The sequence below is a fragment of the Leucoraja erinacea genome, chromosome 35 (assembly GCF_028641065.1).
Source record: "Leucoraja erinacea ecotype New England chromosome 35, Leri_hhj_1, whole genome shotgun sequence".
NCBI classification, from domain to species: Eukaryota; Metazoa; Chordata; class Chondrichthyes; order Rajiformes; family Rajidae; genus Leucoraja; species Leucoraja erinaceus.
This window is the reverse complement of record NC_073411.1, coordinates 831,884-851,828: the sequence shown is the minus strand read 5'-3', so window position 1 is coordinate 851,828 and position 19,945 is coordinate 831,884. Positions and strand designations below refer to the sequence as shown.

The following is a 19,945-nucleotide window of genomic DNA, read 5'->3' as shown; positions in this document are numbered from 1 at the left end:
CCACACCGGCCAACATGTCCCAGCCACACTAGTTCCAGCTGCACGCGTTTGGTTCATATCCCTCTAAACTTGTCCCATCCATGTACATGTCTAACTGTTTCTTAAATGATGGCATAGTCCCAGCCTCAACTACCTCCTCTGGCAGTTTGTTCCATACACCCACCACCCTTTGCGTGAAAAATGTACCCCTCGGATTCCTATTAAAACTTTTCCCCTTCGCCTTGAACCTGTGTCCTCTCAAGTTCAAGTTTAAGTGTTCAAGTGAGTTTATTGTCATGTGTCCCTGTATAGGACAATGAAATTCTTGCTTTGCTTCAGCACACAGAACATAGTACGCATTCAAACAACTTCAGAATTAAGGGACAGAAGTTTAGGGGTAATATGAGGGGGAACTTCTTTACGCAGAGAGTGATGGCGGTGTGGAATGAGCTCCCAGTGGAAGTGGTGGAGGCAGGTTCATTAGTATCATTTAAAAATAAATTGGATAGGCATATGGATGAGAAGGGAATGGAGGGTTATGGTACGAATGCAGGCAGGTGGGACTAAGGGGAAAATATTTGTTCGGCATGGACTTGTAGGGCCGAGATGGCCTGTTTCCGTGCTGTAATTGTTATATGGTTATATGGTTATATGATACTGCCAGCCTTTTTGAGGCAGCGACTGCGATAAATTCCCTCGATGGAAGGAAGGTCAGAGCCGATGATGGACTGGGCAGTGTTTACTACTTTTTGTAGTCTTTTCCTCTCCAGGGCGCTCAAGTTGCCGAACCAAGCCACGATGCAACCGGTCAGCATGCTCTCGACTGTGCACCTGTAGAAGTTAGAGAGAGTCTTCCTTGACAATCCGACTCTCCGTAATTCACCTACTCTGGGCAAGAGACTGTGTATCTACCCAATCTATTCCTCTCATGATTTTATACATCTTTATAAGATCACCCTTCATCCTCCTGTGCTCCAAGGAATAGAGTCCTAGCCTGCTCAACCTCTCCCTACAGCTCAGACCCTCTAGTCCTGGCAACATAAACCTTCTCTGTATCCTTTTCAGCTTGACAGCATCTTTCCTATACCATTTTATCTTACAAAAATAAGTTTTAGTTAGACTTTCAAGATACAGTACAGAAACAGGCCTGTCGGCTCACCGAGTCCAACACTATTCTAAAAAGATATTTTAAAGGTAGATTGATAGATTCTTCATTAGCAAGTGTGTCAGGGATTATGAGGAGAAGGCAGGAGAATGGGGTTGAGAGGGAGAGATAGATCAGCCATTATTGAATGGTAGAATGGACCTGATGGGTTGAATGGCCTCAATCTGCTCCTAAAACTCATGAAGTTGTTTTGTGCCCGCTGTCATTACTGATCCTAGTCAGCAGAATATTACTGTAGACACAAGGAACTGTAGATGCTGGCTAACTTAGCAGGTCAGACCGTCTGCGACCCGAAACATCACCTATCCATGTTGTCCAAAGATGCTGCCTGACCCGCTAAGGTCCTCCAGCACCTGGGTCCTTTTTTCAGGGGAACTTTGCTGACAAATTGGCTTGACCTTTTGCATGAAAGTTTCATTTATTGATTGAATGGAAACAGGCCCTTCAGCCCATCAGGTGTATGTCAATCCATGATCACCCGTTCACACTAGTTCTATGCTATCACATATTCTCATCCACTCCCTACACTCTGGGGGGGGGGGGGGGGGGGCGTTTACAGAGGGCCTACACATTTGCACGTCTTTGTGGATGTGGGAGGAAACTGGAGCACCCGGAGGAAACACATCCAGCCACCCGTGCAAACTCCACGCAGACAGCACCCAAGGTCTGGATGGAACACAGGTCTCTGGTACCATGATGCCCCAGATCAAGGATATCTGAGGAAGGATGTGCTGGCTCTGAAGAGGGTTCTAAGGAGTTTTACTAGAATGATCCGAGGAATGAGTGGGTTAGCACTGGGTTCTGTACTCGCTGGAGTTTAGAAGGATGAGGGAGGATGAGTGAAAGGCTTGGATAGTGTGGATATGGACAAAGTCTAGGACTAGAGGTTATAGCCTCAGAATTAAAGGACGTTCCTTTAGGAAGATAAGAAGGAATTTCACCTGATGCTGGTGAATCTGTGTAGAGTGTAGCATGTAGAGCTTGAAATGTGGTGAATCTGTGGAATTCATTGCCACAGAAGGCTGTGGAGGCCAAGTCGGTGGATATTTTTAAGACAAAGATAGATAGATTCTTGATTAGTACGGGTGTCAGGGGTTATGGGGAGAAGGCAGGAGAATGGGGTTAGGAGGGAGAGATAGATCAGCCATGATTGAGTGCCGGAGTGGACTTGATGGGCAGAATCATGGGCTTAATTCTACTCCATCACTTTATGATGCACAAAAGGAAGTTTTTATGAAAACATTAGCAGTGAAGATATCTGTTTCATGGTGGATACATATTGTACAGTGAAATAATTGCAACTGCTTTGTTATTTAAGTATTAATAACTTGAATAATGATTAAATTATGCATTTTCACGGGGCAATGCTTGAGGCTCCCAGCAAATTGGGTTTTGCAATTATCCGCAATATCCCTTTGATACCCAGCTGATTTCCTAAGCGATCAATTGCCTTCAGTTGTGTGTGGTTAGACTTTTATCTCACAAACCTCATTAGAAGTCAGTAACGTTCATGTAATTAACATTCTTCCACATGTCCTGCCATCCATCACGTTATTTCCCGACAGCAAAACCGAACTGACTGTCAGATTATTCCCCGGTTGCTCCTCTCATCTGTCTGCAATAACACAGTTGCACAACAATGCACATTTCTGAACCAAACAAACCGGCTCCAGGTGAAAGAACTTCAGAAATCAATAGTTAACTCATAAAGCAGCACGGTGGCGCAGCGGTAGAGTTGCTGCCTCACAGCGCCAGAGACCCGGGTTCAATCCCGACTGCTGGTGCTGTCTGTATGGAGTTTGTACGCTCTCCTTGTGACCTGCATGGGTTTTCTCCAAGATCTGCGGTTTCCTCCCACACTCCAAAGACGTGCAGGTTTGTAGATTAATTGGCTTGGTGTAAATTAAAAAAAATTGTCCCTAGTGTGTGCAGGGTAGTGGCAATGTATGGGGATCGCTGGTTGGTGTGGACACGGTGGGTCGAAGGGCCTGTTTCCATGCTGTATCTCTAAACTAAACGTAGAACAGTACGGCACTGGAGAGGCCCTTCAGCCCACAAGGTCTGTGCTGAATATGATGCCACTTCCAACACATCTGCCTGCTTGTGATCCATATCCCTCCATTCCCAGCATATCCATGTGCCCATCAGGAAGCTTCTTAATTGCACCTGCAATATCGTCTATAGTTCTCTGCCCCCACCCATCTGCCCCCTCCCCTCCCCTCCACCCAGAGTCTGAAGAATGGTCCCAACCTGAAACGTCACCTATCCACTTTTCCTGAGGGACTGCCTGACCCGCTTAGTTACTCCAGCATGTTGCGTCTATCTTTAGTATAAACCAGCATCTGCAGTTCCTTTTTATTACATGGAAGATTCTTCAGAACCTAAGATAGACACAAAATGTTGGAGTAACTCAGAAGGACAGACAGCATCTCTGGAGAGAAGACATGGGTGACGTTTCGGGTCGAGACCCTTCTTCAGACAGAGTCAGGGGAAAGGGAAACGAGAGATATACTGTAGACAGTGATGTAGAGAGATGTATAACAAATGCATGAAAGATATGCAAAACGTCATGATGATAAAGGAAACAGAACCTTTTGGTCCCGATCGGAAACGTCACCTATCCATGTTCTCCAGAGATGCTGCCTGACCCATAGAGTTACTCCAGCACTTTGTCTCGTGTTTTGTTTACCAGCATCAGCAGTTCCTTGTGGCCACATCGTCACTGACAATGCTGGGAATTAGAAACATAGATAATAGGTGCAGGAGTAGGCCATTCGGCCCTACGAGCCAGCACCGCCATTCAATATGATCATGGCTGATCATCCAAAATCAGTACCCCCCCTTCCTGCTCTTTCCCCATATCTCTTGATTCCATTAGCTCCAAGAGCTAAATCTAACTCGCTCTTGAAAACATCCATTGTAATGGCCTCCATTGCCTTTTGTGGCAGAGAATCCACAGATTCACAACTCCCTGGATGAAAAGGTTTTTCCTCATCTCAGTCCTAAATGGCCTACCCCTTATTCTTAAACTGTGACCCCTGGTTCTGGACTCCCCCAACATTTTTTCTGCATCTAGCCTGTCCAATCCTTTAAGAATTTTACATGTTTCTATAAGATGCCCTCTCATCCTAAATTCCAGTGAATACAAGCCCAGTCGACCCATCCTTTCATCATATGTCAGTCCTGCCATCCTGGGAATTAACCTGGTGAACCTACGCTGCACTCCCTCAATAGCAATAATTAGGAGACCAAACCTGTACACAATTACTCTGAAAGATGCTGGAATTGCCTCCCTATTTCTCAGCATTGACACTGATTCCACATCCGGACACAGAACAGCTTCTTCCCACGAGGGTCGCTCTAGTGAACAGCCGCACTGCACCATTACATTTTGCTCTGTAAGCCAAACACTAATCCGTGGATATTTTTAAGGCAGAGATAGATATATTCTTGATTAATACAAGTGTTAGCGGTTATGGGGAGAAGGCAGGAGAATGGGGTTAGGAGGGAGAGATAGATCAGCCGTGATTGAATAGAGGAGTAGACTTGATGGGCCAAATGGTCTAATTCTAATCCTATCACTTTTGACCTTATGAACTCTCCAACTGCACTTTAGAAGTTTAGATATCGCAAAGCAGACGGATTTTTACTCTTGCACTTTACATTTTTAAATCATAATGTTTTTGAAAATGGTCTGCATTTATTGAGTTTTTACCATGTGCGAGCCAAGCACCGTCAAATTCTTTACATGTCTACATACTTGGCCAATAAATTGATTCTGATCGGATCTGATTCCCCAGCCCAATAGGCTGCCCCTAATCTTTGCCACTGAGGCAGACGGCTTTTCAACCTGGGTTTTCCCCACTGACATGGAAACCTTTCCAGCTCTGGAGAGGGTAAGACATTGTCCCAGCCCTGGCCTGGCAGAGGGACAAGGGCAAGTCAAAGGTTGTCCATGTGTTAGAATGAAGGTAGACACAAATAGCTGGAGTAACTGTGGCTCAGGCAGCATCTCTGGGGAATGGACAAACTTTATGGACAAACAATTGCTTCCATTTCTTGACAGACGATGACAACACAAACCAAAATATACCGTTGTACAGTGAGCTCTTGCCCGTTCCTGCAAGTCATGTTTTGGCAAAATAACACCAGGACAAACTGCTGTCTGTGTGGAGTTTGCACATTCTCACTGTGACCATGTGGGTTTCCTCCAGGTGCCCTGGTTTCCTCCCGCATCCCACAAAGACATGCGGGTTTGTAGGCTGATTGGCCCTGTGTAAATTGTACCATGTGTGCAGGGAGTGGATGACAAAGTGGGATAATGTAGAACCAGTGTGAACGGGTGATCGCTGGTTGGCGTGGACACGATGGGCCGAAGGGCCTGTGTCAGTGCTACATCTAAACTAAATTAAACCAAAATGACACCAAGTTGTCCAGTTACACAGCTTACCTCTGAAACTTTCTTGTTCCATTCATGGCTAGATGGAATGAAGTGTCTTTTCTTGCTGTGTGCATGGTCTGCAAGTTGTCTCTCTCCCCCCCCCCCCCCCCCCCCCCCCCCCCCCCCCCCCCACCCCCCCCCATGTCTATGGAGTAACTGTCCTCCCTTTGAGGGAAGGGTTTTATGAGCAAGGTTGAGATTTAGGAGTAGAAGGCCGTGATGTTTGGCACCACTGGTTATTCTCATTCTCCTCTTGCCTCTGCAGATATCCAGGTAAGTCCTCGATGCTTCGTCCGGAATGCACCTCACCTGCCACAGGTGAGAATTCTCATCTGATGTCCAAGGGTCTATGATGTCCAGCAGGTCAGTCTGAAGAATGGTCTCAACCCGAAACGTCACCTATTCCTGTGTCTACCGTCAGAGGGGAACTCAGCTCAGGGACTTTGATCAAACTGTGCAAGGAGTTGAGAGTAGGCCGATGTTAAGATGCTGTCGGGGAGCGGGGAAGGGAGGGTGAGAGTGTACATGGGCAGCAGCAATGGATGGACATGGAGGCAGGAAGACTGGAAGTGGCAGCACCGTCTTCAAACAGAAGAGGTCCCAGCACAGAGGTCCCAGCACAGAGGTCCCAGCACAGAGGTCCCAGCACAGAGGTCCCAACACAGAGGTCCCAACACAGAGGTCCCAGCACAGAGGTCCCAGAGGTCCCAGCACAGAGGTCCCAGAGGTCCCAGCACAGAGGTCCCAGCACAGAGGTCCCGGCACAGAGGTCCCAGCACAGAGGTCCCGGCACAGAGGTCCCAGCACAGAGGTCCCGGCACAGAGGTCCCGGCACAGAGGTCCCGGCACAGAGGTCCCGGCACAGAGGTCCCAGCACAGAGGTCCCGGCACAGAGGTCCCGGCACAGAGGTCCCGGCACAGAGGTCCCGGCACAGAGGTCCCAGCACAGAGGTCCCGGCACAGAGGTCCTAGCACAGCGGTCCCAGCACAGAGGCCTCAGCACAGAGGTCCCGGCACAGAGGTCCCAGCACAGAGGTCCCGGCACAGAGGTCCCGGCACAGAGGTCCCGGCACAGAGGTTCTGGTGGAACTCCAGCCAGAATCCCATGCAGTTGGATAAAACGGTACAGCACAGGGAAGAAGGGTCTCAACCCGAAACGTCACCCATTCCTTCTCTCCAGAGATGCTGCCTGTCCCGCTGAGTTCCTCCAGCTTTTTGTGTCTATCCACATCACAGTAATAGGCTCCTCGCTCCACAGCATCAATGTTGGACATGATTACACTAATCTAATAGAGTCGTAGAATGAGACGGTGTGGAAACAGGCCCTTCGGCCCAACTTGCCCACAACGGCCAACATGTCCCAGCTACACTAGTCTCACCTGCCTGCATTTGGTCCATATCCCTCGAAACCTGTCCTATCCATGTTCCTGTTTAACTGTGTCTTAAATATTGGGACAGTCCCAACCTCCTCTGGCAGCTTGTTCCATACACCCACCACCCTTTGTGTAAAAAAGTTACCCCTCAGATTCCTATTAAATCTTTTCCCCTTCACCTTAAATCTATGTCCTCTGGTCCTCGATTCCCTACTCTGGGCAAGAGACTCTTTGCATCTACCCAATCTATTCCTCTCATGATTTCATACACCTCTATAAGATCCTCCCTCATCCTCCTGCCCACCCAGCATATTCAACCTCTCCCTATAGCTTAAACCCGCTAGTCCTGGCAACATCCTCGTAAATCTTCTCTAAACCCCTCCAAGCTTGACAATATATTTCCTATAACATGGTGTCCAGAACTGAACACAATACTCTAAATGTGGTCTCACCAACGTCTTATACAACTGCAACATGACCTCCCAACAGGTTCAGGAATAGTTACTTCCCCACAGCCATCAGGCTATTAAACTCAGCTCAGGCAAAACACTGAACATTAATAGCCCATTATCTGTTTATTTGCACCTTATCAGTTTATTTATTCATGTGTGTATATATTTATACAATGGTATATGGACACACCGATCTGTTCTGTATTCATGTCAACTATGTTCTGTTGTGCTGAAGCAAAGCAAGTTTCATTGTTCTATCTGGGACACATGACAATAAACTCACTTGAACTTCAATACTCTAATCTAAATGATCTGATAAATCTAAATCATACTGTAATCTCAATGAACCATATCCTTCCATTCCCATCATATTCGCGTGCCTATCTAAAAGCCTTTTAAACACTACTGCCCACTACCCCAGGCAGTGGGATCCAGGCACCGTGTATAAAAATTGCCCTGCATATTTTTTAAATATTTGCTGCCCTCACATTAAACCTTATACCCTCTAGTATTTGACATCTCTACCCTAGAGGAAAACGTTCTGACTGTCTACACTATCTATGCTTCCCATAATTCTATATACTTCCATCAGGTCTCCCCTCCAGCTTGCGATGCTCCAGAGAAGCGTTTATCCCAGCTCTCCTACCCCTGTGCTGCACAATTGCATGAAATACTGGAGATTGCAGACCAATTATACGGGCACTTTACATCAGTTACACAGGATACACAAACAGCTCCAAATATGGAAGTGGACAGTGAGGAGGAACTCGGGGAAATTCCAGTCCCTGGGGCAGTGGTCCTGAGCAAACCGCTGGAGCTCTGAGTGATGTCACTCTGGACTCCAGCAGGGGGGGGGGGGGGGGCAGGGATGTGCTGGCTTCAGTTTTCCAGCAACACAAGCACACAACTACAGGCCAGCTAAAGGTCAAAGGGGAAAGTTCCGAATTTAAGATGTCACAGCAGGGTTTGTAAAAATATCAAGGCAAACACAACATGGCTGTGGTTTTAGTCTAGTTTAGTTTAAAACACAGCTTGGAAACAGGCTCTTCAGCCCACCATGTCTGTGCCGACCAACCATCACCTATACACACTCGTTCTATGTAATCCCACTTTCTCATCCACTCCCTGCCACTCTAGGGGCAATTTACTGAAGTCAATAAACCTGCACGTCTTTGGGATGTGGGAGGAATCCGGAGCACCCGGAGGAAACCCATGCAATCACATGGAGAACCGACAAACTCCACACAGACAGCACCCGTAGTCAGGATCGAACCTGGGTCTCTAGCGCTGGGAGGCAGTAACTCATCCCCTGCACCACCCTGCCCAGGGCAATCTCCTTTTGTGTGAAGAAAATATGTTAATCAGGTTCTTAGGAACAGCTGGAAGAATGACCATAGTCCAATAGCAGAGATACAGGTCCTTCAGCCCACACTGTCCCTTCTATCCACCAAGTCCCATCCATTGGCCAGCACGTGCTCTGTACCTGCTGCAGCCTGGCCATGCAATGCTCCTCTGCTTGCCTCTTCCATGTGGTGAGAGTCTCTGTGTCCACCACAGTGTTTGTCGGCACTGGGCTAGCATTCGCTGGAGTTTAGAAGAATGAGGGGGGGACCTTATTGAATGGGCCGAATGGCCTCATTCTGTTCCTATCACTTATGACCTTATGACAACCCCCTCCGCAGTGTGTTCTAGACTTTAACTGCCCACTGACGGGGAAAAATATTCTTCCTGGTCTCTCCAAACCTCTTACTCCTTACCTTAACCCTTTACTCTCCAATTCTGGACACCCCAGCTGTGGGCATAGATAGCTCTCTATGCCCTTGATAGTTTTATATAAGTGATCAGGTTCCCCCTCCACCTTCCCCGCTCCAGGGAAAACAAGCCCAGTCTCTCCTCGCTACAGAAGCACTCCATCCCTGGCTGTGTTCCAGTGGACCTCCTCTGCACCCTCTCCAGAGCCATCCCATTCCTTCTATACCACAGACCACCATTCAACATTCCAGAGATACACACAAAAAGCTGGAGTAACTCAACGTGACAGGCAGCATCTCTGGAGAGAAGGAATAGGTGATGTTTCGGGTCGAGACCCTTCTTCAGACGGAGAGTCAGGGGAGAGGGAACAGAAAAAGTACATAGAACAAATGAATGAAAGGTAAACAAAAAAGTCAGATCACAGCCAGCAATAAGGATCCAGGAAAGGCAGAGCTCACAATGGTTCATTGTTGGCTGTGGGGTAGGTGATAATGAGTAATACAAACTGAAACTTAGCAGGACAATAGTGAAACTGGTACAACAACTTCGGTGGGGGAGGGATGGAGAGAGAGGGAATGCAAGGGTTACTTGGTTAGAGAGACCAATATTCATACTGCTGGGGTGTAAGCTGCCCAAGCAAAATATGAGGTGCTGTTACTCCAATTTGCATGTGGCCTCACTCTGACAATGGAGGAGGCCCAGGACGGAAAGCTCAGTGTGGGAATGGGAATGGGAGTTCCAATCCATCAATGTTTTATAAAGCTGCACCACAACCTCCCTGCCCTGATGTTCTGTGCCCCAGCTAACAGACTAGCACCCTCCTTGCCCACTTTGCCACCCTGACCACCTGTGCTGCCACCCTTAGGGACCTGTAGACGTACAACAGTCCCTCTGTTCCTCTCTAATACTCCCTGAGACTCAATCTGTGCGTGTCTTGACATTTGACCTTTCAACATGCATCACTTTGCACTGATCGGAATTAAATTCCATCTGCCATTGCTCTGCCCAACTTGCCAACTGACCAATGGGTACATTGAGATTAGCCCCTCACTCTCCACAACAGCAGGTCATGATTGTGTCACCTGAAAAACGTACCCAACGTGTCTAGGGAGGACCTGCAAGTGCTGGTTTATACCGCAGATAGACACAAAGTGCTGTAGTAACTCTGCGGGTCAGGCAGCATCTCTGGGAGAAAGGAATGGTGACGTTTTGGGTTGGAACCCTTCTTCAGACTGGAAGTAGAGGTGGGGAAAGGGGGGTCGGGGAATAGACTGGAGGTGAACTTCTTCAAAGTAGGCTTTGCCGTGGAACAGACAAAATGTGTAGGTGCTGCTTTGTTCCTTAGATAGACACAAAGTGCCGGAGTAACTCAGCGGGTCAGGCAGCATCTCAGAAGAAAGAAAATCGTCATACCGTTTACTAATCATACCTTTTATGTGAACATCCAAGTCATTAATGTATACCACAAATACTAAAGGTAGCAGAAAAAACAACATGCCGGAAGAACTCAGCGGGTCAGGCAGCATCTGTGGAGGGAACTGGAGAGACATCATTTGTCTTTATCCCTCCATAGATGCTGCCTGACTCGCTGAGTTCCTCGAGCACTTTGTTTCCCTGCTGCAGATGCCAAACCTGCAGTCTGATGTGTCTCCACTAAGACCAGAGGGTTAAACATAGAAAATAGGTGCAGGAGTAGGCCATTCGGCCCTTCGATATGATCATGGCTGATCATTCAACTCAGTATCCCATCCCTGCCTTCTCTCCATACCCCCTGATCCCTTTAGCCACAAGGGCCACATCTAACTCCCTCTTATATATAGCCAATGAACTGGCCTCAACTACCTTCTGTAGCAGAGAATTCCACAGATTCACCACTCTCTGGGTAAAAAATGATTTTCTCATCTCGGTCCTAAAAGACTTCCCTCTTATCCTTAAACTGTGACCCCTAGTTCTGGACTTCCCCAACATCGGAAATAATCTTCCTGCATCTAGCCTGTCCAACCCCTTAAGAATTTTGTAAGTTTCTATAAGATCCCCCTTCAATCTTCTGAATTCCAGCGTGTACAAGCCGAGTCTATCCAGTCTTTCTTCATGTGAAAGTTCTGCCATCCCAGGAATCAGTGAACCTTCTCTGTACTCCCTCTATGGCAACAATGTCTTTCCTCAGATTAGGAGACCAAAACCATCCGCAATACTCCAGGTGTGGTCTCACCAAGACCCTGTACAACTGCAGTAGAACCCCCCTGCTCCTATACTCAAATCCTTGTTCTTATGATTAGATTCGGGTGACTAGTGCCTCTCGGGGATAAGTGCTGCCACTCTTGTTGTATAGGAAGGAACTGCACATGCTACTTTACACCCAAAAAAGACACAAAGTGCTGGAGTAACTCAGCAGGACAGGCAGCATCTTTGGAGAGAAGGAATGGGTTACGTTTCGGACCGAGACCCTTCTTCAGAGTCGGGGGAGGGGGAGACACTGAGATAAGGAAGTGTAAAGTGTGAGACAAGACATGAAAAGGGGGTGGGGATTAAGGAATATGTAGAACAGATGAAGAGAAGGTAACAACAAAGCAAAGAAAGATAAAATGTAATCAGGGACAGTCAGACTGGTGGGAGAACAGGGAGAGGGGAGGGATGGAGAGAGAGGGAAAGCAAGGGAGACTTGCTTTGGCTATCTGGCACTGTCTTACTATCCCTGGCACAGTTGTTTGTATTGCACCTGAGTGACGATATATGGGGCAACATCAGCACGTTTGTTGATGGTTCAAACGTTGGTGGAGTTGTTGACAATGGCGAGAGTGGTCTTCAGCCACGGGGTGGTGCCAATGTGTTGGTGAAATGGGCTGAGAAGAGGCATCCCGATTAGTAGCTTCACTTTGGGATCACTAAATGGTCTAGATGATACACCATGAATGGGAGAATGCTGGGGAGTATTGGCGAACAGAGGGACCTTGGTGGGCAGGTCTGGAAACCTTTGAAGGTGGCAGCAACAGGCAGATAATGTGGTGAAGTGGGAATCTTCATTGGTTGACTAAGTGTGCAGATGACACCAGACTGGGCGGCGTGGTTGATGGTTTAGGTAGTTTGACTAAATATTACAATTGTAACTTGCCTTCAGGAATCTTTGCCCTCGTACACCCCGGTCCGCCAAGGCCTACTGCATTTCCCGCTTACTAACCACATTAACTCCCCTTCCCATTCCCACACTGACCTTTCAGTCCTGGGTCTCCTCCATTGCCAGAGTGAGGCCATGTACAAACTGGAGGAACAGCAGCTCATATTCTGCTAGGAGCGCACAGCCCAGGATGCCAGGAGTGAGCAGGTTAACCTATGATGAATGTTTGTCGGCACTGGGCCTGTACTCACTGGAGTTTAGAAGAATGAGGAGGGACCTCATGGAAACGTACAGAAGAGTGAAAGGCTTAGATAGAGTGGATGTGGAGAGGATGTTTCCACTAGTGGGAGAGTCTGAGACTAGAGATCATAACCTCAGAATTAAAGGACGTTCTTTTAGGAAGCAGTTGAGGAGAAATGTCTTTAGTCAGAGGGTGGTGAATCTGTGGAATTCATTGCCAGAGAGGGCTGTGGAGGCCAAGTCAATGGATATATTTAAGGCAGCGATAGATAGATTCTTGATTAGTACGGACATCGGGGTTCTTGGTTCTTGGTTTCTTGGTCTTCCAAAATATTCCAAATGAAATTTAAACTGGAGGTTTATGGGGTGAAGACAGGAGAATGGGGTTACGAGGGAGAGATAGATCAGCCATGATCAAATGGCGAAGTAGACTTGATGGGCCGAATGGCCTAATTCTATTCTTATCACATATGACCTTATGAACCCAACGGTATGAATATTAACCATATAACCATATAACAATTACAGCACGGAAACAGGCCATCTCGGCCCTACAAGTCCATGCCGAACAAATTTTTTTCCACTTAGTCCCACCTGCCTGCACTCGTACCATAACCCTCCATTCCCTTCTCATCCATATGCCTATCCAATTTATTTTTAAATGATACCAATGAACCTGCCTCCACCACTTCCACTGGGAGCTCATTCCACACCGCCACCACTCTCTGCGTAAAGAAGTTCCCCCTCATATTACCCCTAAACTTCTGTCCCTTAATTCTGAAGTCATGTCCTCTTGTTTGAATCTTCCCTATTCTCAAAGGGAAAAGCTTGTCCACATCAACTCTGTCTATCCCTCTCATCATTTTAAAGACCTCTATCAGGTCCCCCCTTAACCTTCTGCGCTCCAGAGAATAAAGACCTAACTTATTCAACCTATCTCTGTAACTTAGTTGTTGAAACCCAGGCAACATTCTAGTAAATCTCCTCTGTACTCTCTCTATTTTGTTGACATCCTTCCTATAATTTGGCGGCCAAAATTGTACACCATACTCCAGATTTGGTCTCACCAATGCCTTGTACAATTTTAACATTACATCCCAGCTTCTATACTCAATGCTCTGATTTATAAAGGCTAGCATACCAAAAGCTTTCTTTACCACCCTATCTATATGAGATTCCACCTTCAAGGAACTATGCACGGTTATACCCAGATCCCTCTGTTCAACTGTATTCTTCAATTCCCTACCATTTACCATGTACGTCCTATTTTGATTTGTCCTGCCAAGGTGTAGCACCTCACATTTATCAGCATTAAACTCCATCTGCCATCTTTCAGCCCATTTTTCCAAATGGCCTAAATCACTCTGTAGACTTTGGAAATCCTCTTCATTATCCACAACACCCCCTATCTTGGTATCATCTGCATACTTACTAATCCAATTTACCACACCTTCATCCAGATCATTGATGTACATGACAAACAACAAAGGACCCAACACAGATCCCTGAGGCACCCCACTAGTCACCTGCCTCCAACCCGATAAACAGCCATCCACCATTACCCTCTGGCTTCTCCCATTCAGCCACTGTTGAATCCATCTTGCTATTCCTGCATTTATACCCAACATTTGAACCTTCTTAACCAACCTTCCATGAGGAACCTTGTCAAAGGCCTTACTAAAGTCCATATAGACAACATCCACTGCTTTACCCTCGTCAATTTCCCTAGTAACCTCTTCAAAAAATTCAAGAAGATTAGTCAAACATGACCTTCCAGGCACAAATCCATGTTGACTGTTCCTAATCAGACCCTGTTTATCCAGATGCTTATATATATTATCTCTAAGTATCTTTTCCATTAATTTGCCCACCACCGAAGTCAAACTAACAGGTCTATAATTGCTAGGTTTACTCTTAGAACCCTTTTTAAACAATGGAACTCGGGGACTATTCCCGTTTCTAATGACATTTGAAATATTTCTGTCATAGCCCCGGCTATTTCTACACTAACTTCCCTCAATGTCCTAGGGAATATCCTGTCAGGACCTGGAGACTTATCCACTTTTATATTTTTCAAAAGTGTCAGTACTTCTTTTACTTTGAACCTCATAGTATCCATAGCTACTCTACTAGTTTCCCTTACCTCACATAATTCAATATCCTTCTCCTTGGTGAATACCGAAGAAAAAAAATTGTTCAATATCTCCCCCATCTCTTTTGGCTCTGCAGATAGCTGTCCACTCTGTCTCTCCAATGGACCAATTTTATCCCTCCTTATCCTTTTGCTATTAATATAGCTGTAGAAACCCTTTGGATTGACTTTCACCTTACTTGCCAAAGCAACCTCATATCTTCTTTTAGCTTTTCTAATTTCTTTCTTAAGATTCTTTTTACATTCCTTATACTCCTCAAGCACCTCATTTACTTCATGCTGCCTATAATTATTGTAGATCTCCCTCTTTTTCCGAACAAGATGTCCAATTTCCCTTGAAAACCAGGGCTCTTTCCAATTTTTACTGTTTCCTTTCAACCGAACAGGAACATAAAGATTCTGTACTCTTAAAATTTCCCCTTTAAATGTCCTCCATTTCTCTTCTACATCTTTCCCATAAAACAAAATGTCCCAGTTCACTCCTTTTAAATCATCTCGCATCGCATCAAAGTTAGCCTTTCTCCAATCAAAAATCTCAACCCTAGGTCCAGTTCTGACCCTCTCCATAGTTATATTGAAACTAATGGTATTGTGATCACTGGACCCGAAGTGCTCCCCAACGCATACCTCCGCCACCTGTCCAGTCTCATTTCCTAACAGGAGGTCCAGCACTGCCCCTCCTCTAGTAGGTACCTCTATGTATTGCTGCAAAAAACTATCCTGCACACATTTTACAAACTCCAACCCATCCAGCCCATTTACAGAATGTGTTTCCCAGTCTATGTGTGGAAAGTTGAAATCTCCCACAATCACTACCTTGTGCTTACTACTAATCTCTGCTATCTCCTTACATATTTGCTCTTCCAATTCTCGTTCCCCATTTGGCGGTCTATAATACACCCCTATAAGTGTTGCTACACCTTTCCCACTTCTCAATTCCACCCAAATAGCCTCCCTAGATGAGCCCTCCAATCTATCCTGCCAAAGCACTGCTGTAATATCTTCCCTGACTAGCAATGCAACACCTCCACCTCTTGCCCCTCCAATTCTATCACACCTGAAGCAACGAAATCCTGGAATATTTAGTTTCCAATCACAGCCCTCCTGCAACCACGTTTCACTGATCGCCACAACATCATACTTCCAGGTGTCTATCCAGACTCTAAGCTCATCCACCTTTCTTACAATGCTCCTAGCATTAAAATATGCACATTTAAGAAAACCCCCGTCTCTTTTTCTCTGTTTATTTCCTTTTTTTCCTTTCTCCTCTTGTGTCCGAGTGCTTCCCATTTCTGCTTCCTGCCTCCCATTCTGTCTACTACCTTTCGCTATTTGAGTCCCTCGCCCCAACCATTCTAGTTTAAAGTCTCCCCAGCTGCCTTTGCAAATTTCCCCGCTAGGATATTGGTCCCCCTCGGGTTCAAGTGCAACCCATCCTTTCTGTACAGGTCCCACCTTCCCCAAAAGAAGTCCCAATGATCCAGGAACTTGAATCCCTGCCCTCTGCACCAGTCTTTCAGCCACGCATTTATCCTCCACCTCGCTCCATTCCTACTCTCACTGTCGCGTGTCACAGGCAGTAATCCTGAGATTGTTACCTTTTTGGTCCTTTTTCTTAACTCTCCTCCCAACTCCCTAAATCCTCCCTTCAGGACCTCTTCCCTTTTTTTTCCTATGTCATTTGGTACCTATATGTACCACGACCTCAGGCTCCTCTCCCTCTGATTTAAGGATATCTTGGATGCGTTGAGACACGTCCGAGACCTTGGCACCAGGGAGGCAGACCACCATCCTGGTCTCCCGACTGCGTCCACAGAATCGCCTATCCGACCCCCTAACAATAGAGTCCCCAATTACTATGGCCCTCTTTTTTTCCCTACCTTTTGGAGCAACAGGGCCGGTCTCTGTGCTGGAGGCCCGTCCGCTGTCACTACCCCCGGGTAGGCTGTCACCCCCATCCGTACTCAAACAGGAGTACTTATTTGCGAGGTGTACCGACATTGGAGTACTCACTCGTTCCTGCCTCTGCCCCTTGCCCTTCCTTAACGTGACCCACATGTCTCTCTCCCGTGGTTTTGGAGTGACCACCTCTCTATAACTCCCCTCTATGACCTCCTCACTCTCCCTGATCAGAGCGAGGTCATCGAGCTGCTGCTCCAGGATCCTAATACGGTCCCTTAGGAGCCCCATCTCGCTGCACCTGGTGCAGATGTGGACGTCTGGAGGGCCATCCGACACCATGACCTCCCACATCTGACATCCAGAACAGTATACTGCTCTGACTGTCATTCTCCCGCCTTACCCTGGATCTGATACCAGTATAATACAATAGAAACTGCTGGGAGAAATCAGCAGGTATCTGACTCACAACAGCTGCTCCCTCGTGACCTTTAAACTGCACCTTTATTATATAAACAAAAAGCACTGTACCTTTAGCCCACTGTACCCTTGGCCCACTGTACCTTTACTAAAGCACTGCACCTTTAACCCACTGTACCTTTACTAAAGCACTGCACCTTTAACCCACTGTACCTTTACTAAAGCACTGCACCTTTAACCCACTGTACCTTTACTAAAGCACTGCACCTTTAACCCACTGTACCTTTACTAAAGCACTGCCCCTTTAACCCACTGTACCTTTACTAAAGCACTGCCCCTTTAACCCACTGTACCTTTACTACTGCCCCTTTAACCCACTGTACCTTTACTAAAGCACTGCACCTTTAACCAGAAAGCACAAATGCTAACCTGATGTTGCACCCAATCAGCTGCTTCCTCTAGTCTGCTTCCACCAATCAGCGGCTTCCACGAGAACCCTCACTATGGAGTGTGGAACGTTACGGATTTCGGTAAAAAAGCCCTGACCCTCCTCCACTGCTCTCCAACGGTCCCGGGCCTCTGTGAAAACAAGCCCCGCGCCCGATTTAAGTACTCACCGCCCTGACCCTCCTCCACTGCTCTCCAACGGTCCCGGGCCTCTGTGAAATAAAGCCCCGCGCCCGATTTATATACTCACCGCCCTGACCCTCCTCCACTGCTCTCCGACGGTCCTGGGCCTCTGGTATTGAATTGTCTAATTGTAAGTGTCACCCTAGACTATTCCCTCCTTCCTGTGCACCTGCACCCAAGTGTGTTTTTCACTCACCCTCCCGTCTCTCTTTAGTCAGAGGGTGGTGAATCTCTGCTCACAGACAATGGAGGCAAGCATTCAGATGGAAGATTCCGTCTGAAGAGGGGTATCGACCAGAAACGTCACCCATTCCTTCTCTCCAGAGATGCTGCCTGACCCGCTGAGTTACTCCAGTATTTTGTGTCTATGCACATGGTCCAGGCAGGTTCGCCCACTACCGGATCCATCCCGGCTTCCTGACTCCACATTGGTCGTGTCCCTCAGCAGTTTTCCCCAATAACCTCACTCCCACTGGCCTGGGATCGACCTCTTCCCACCTCCCCTTCACCAAACTCCACCCGTCCTCCTGTCCTCCCCACCCTCCCTGGCCCAGCCTGGATCTCAATGTCTCCATCAGCCCCAACAATCTCCTCCATCTCCTCAGCCCCTGGCCACTATCCAACATCATACATACATCAGTGAGATCAAATGTAGACTGGGCCATCGTTTCGATGAACACCTTTGCCCAGTTTACCTGGACCTTCCTGATCTCCCAGTTGCTGGACACACTAATTCCCCTTCCCATTCCCACACTGACCTTTCCATCCTAGGTCTCCTCCATTGTCAGTGAGGCTAAACGCAGATTAGAGGAACAGCATCTCATATTTTGCTTGGGCAGCTTACAGCCCAGTGGTATGAATGACGCCAGCATTCCCTCTCTCTCCATCCCTCTCCCACCCGTCGCACCAGCTTTTCTTTCTCACCGAACACATAACTAACAGTGGCCTGTTTCCTTTGTCTTTGTGGGTTTCTTGCAATTCGTCCATTCATTTGTTCTATATCGCTCGACATCATTCTCTATATCTCCCGTTTCCCCATTTCCTGTGACTTTCAGTCTGAAGAAGGGTCTCAACCCGAAACGTCACCCATTCTTTCTCTCCAGAGATGTTGCCTGTCCCGCTGAGTTACTCCAGCTTTTTGTGTCGACCATCTTCATGCCGGCTACAACATCTAATATCTCCTTCTCAATCTTAACGTGCTCCAGAAATTCACCCTGCTGACTGAGATCACCACCTACATTTGCATTCTCCATGGTGAATACAGAGGAGATGTCTTCCTTGAAGACCACGCCCTGCCTTCAGCACTTTGCCCCTTTGGTCTCTCATGGCCCCCATCCTTTCCCTGGTTACCCCCTGACTTTGACAGCAACTGCCCTGCACCGTGGGGTCACCCAGCCTCTCTTTTGTCGGCGCTGGGAAGGTGTGAAGTTAATTCAGGGGGGGTGGCATTAACGGCCCATTTATAAATGCCCCAGAGAAGGGGTTGGTGATGGAACTTGAAGGCCGCCATTTGACACACCTTCCATGGGCTGCTGCCATTCAGAGGGAACACAATGAGGTACGGGACAGGTATTAGAAAAGGTTAGGTCATCAGGCATAAGTTTAAAATTAGGCCATTCGGCCCATCAAGTCTACTCATTCAATTCAAAGTCTACTCACTCTACCCTCCTAACCCCATTCTCCGGCCTTCTCCCCATAATCTCTGACACCCGTACTAATCAAAAATCTATCTATCTCTCCCTTAAAAATACCCCATGACTTGGCCTCCACAGTCTTCTGCGGCAAAGAGTTCCACAGATTCACCACCCTCTGATTAAATAAATTTCTCCTCATCTCCTTCGTAAAAGAACGTCCTTTAATTCTGTGGCTGTGACCTCTAGTCCTAGACTCTCCCACTAGTGGAAACATCCTCTCAACATCCACTCTATCCAGGCCTTTCACTATTCTGTATGTTTCATTGAGGTCCCCCCTCATCCTTCTAAACTTCTGCCAGTACAGGCCCAGTACAGTACAGCCCAATACAGTACAGGCCCAATACAGGCGAGTACAGGCCCAGTACAGGCCCAGTACAGGCCCAGTACAGTACAGGCCCAGTACAGTACAGGCCCAGTACAGTACAGGCCCAGTACAGTACAGGCCCAGTACAGGCCCAGTACAGTACAGGCCCAGTACAGGCCCAGTACAGTACAGGCCCAGTACAGTACAGGCCCAGAGTACAGGCCCAGTACAGTACAGGCCCAGTACAGGCCCAGTACAGTACAGGCCCAGTACAGGCCCAGTACAGGCCCAGTACAGTACAGGCCCAGTACAGGCCCAGTACAGGCCCA

At 47.4% G+C, this 19,945-nt stretch overlaps 1 protein-coding gene across 3 annotated transcripts in view; it reads left to right on the top strand.

Annotated features, from left to right (window-relative positions):
- Positions 1-19,945, top strand: part of dmtn (dematin actin binding protein) — a 91,066-nt gene that overhangs the window by 55,043 nt on the left and 16,078 nt on the right. The window contains exon 13 of one of the 3 annotated variants that reach the window (XM_055661981.1): positions 5,851-5,858. The exons of the other annotated variants lie outside the window; for them this stretch is intronic. Within the exon in view, the coding sequence (XP_055517956.1) occupies positions 5,851-5,858 (8 nt within the window). The remainder of the gene's footprint in view (positions 1-5,850; positions 5,859-19,945) is intronic. 3 annotated transcript variants of the gene reach the window in all.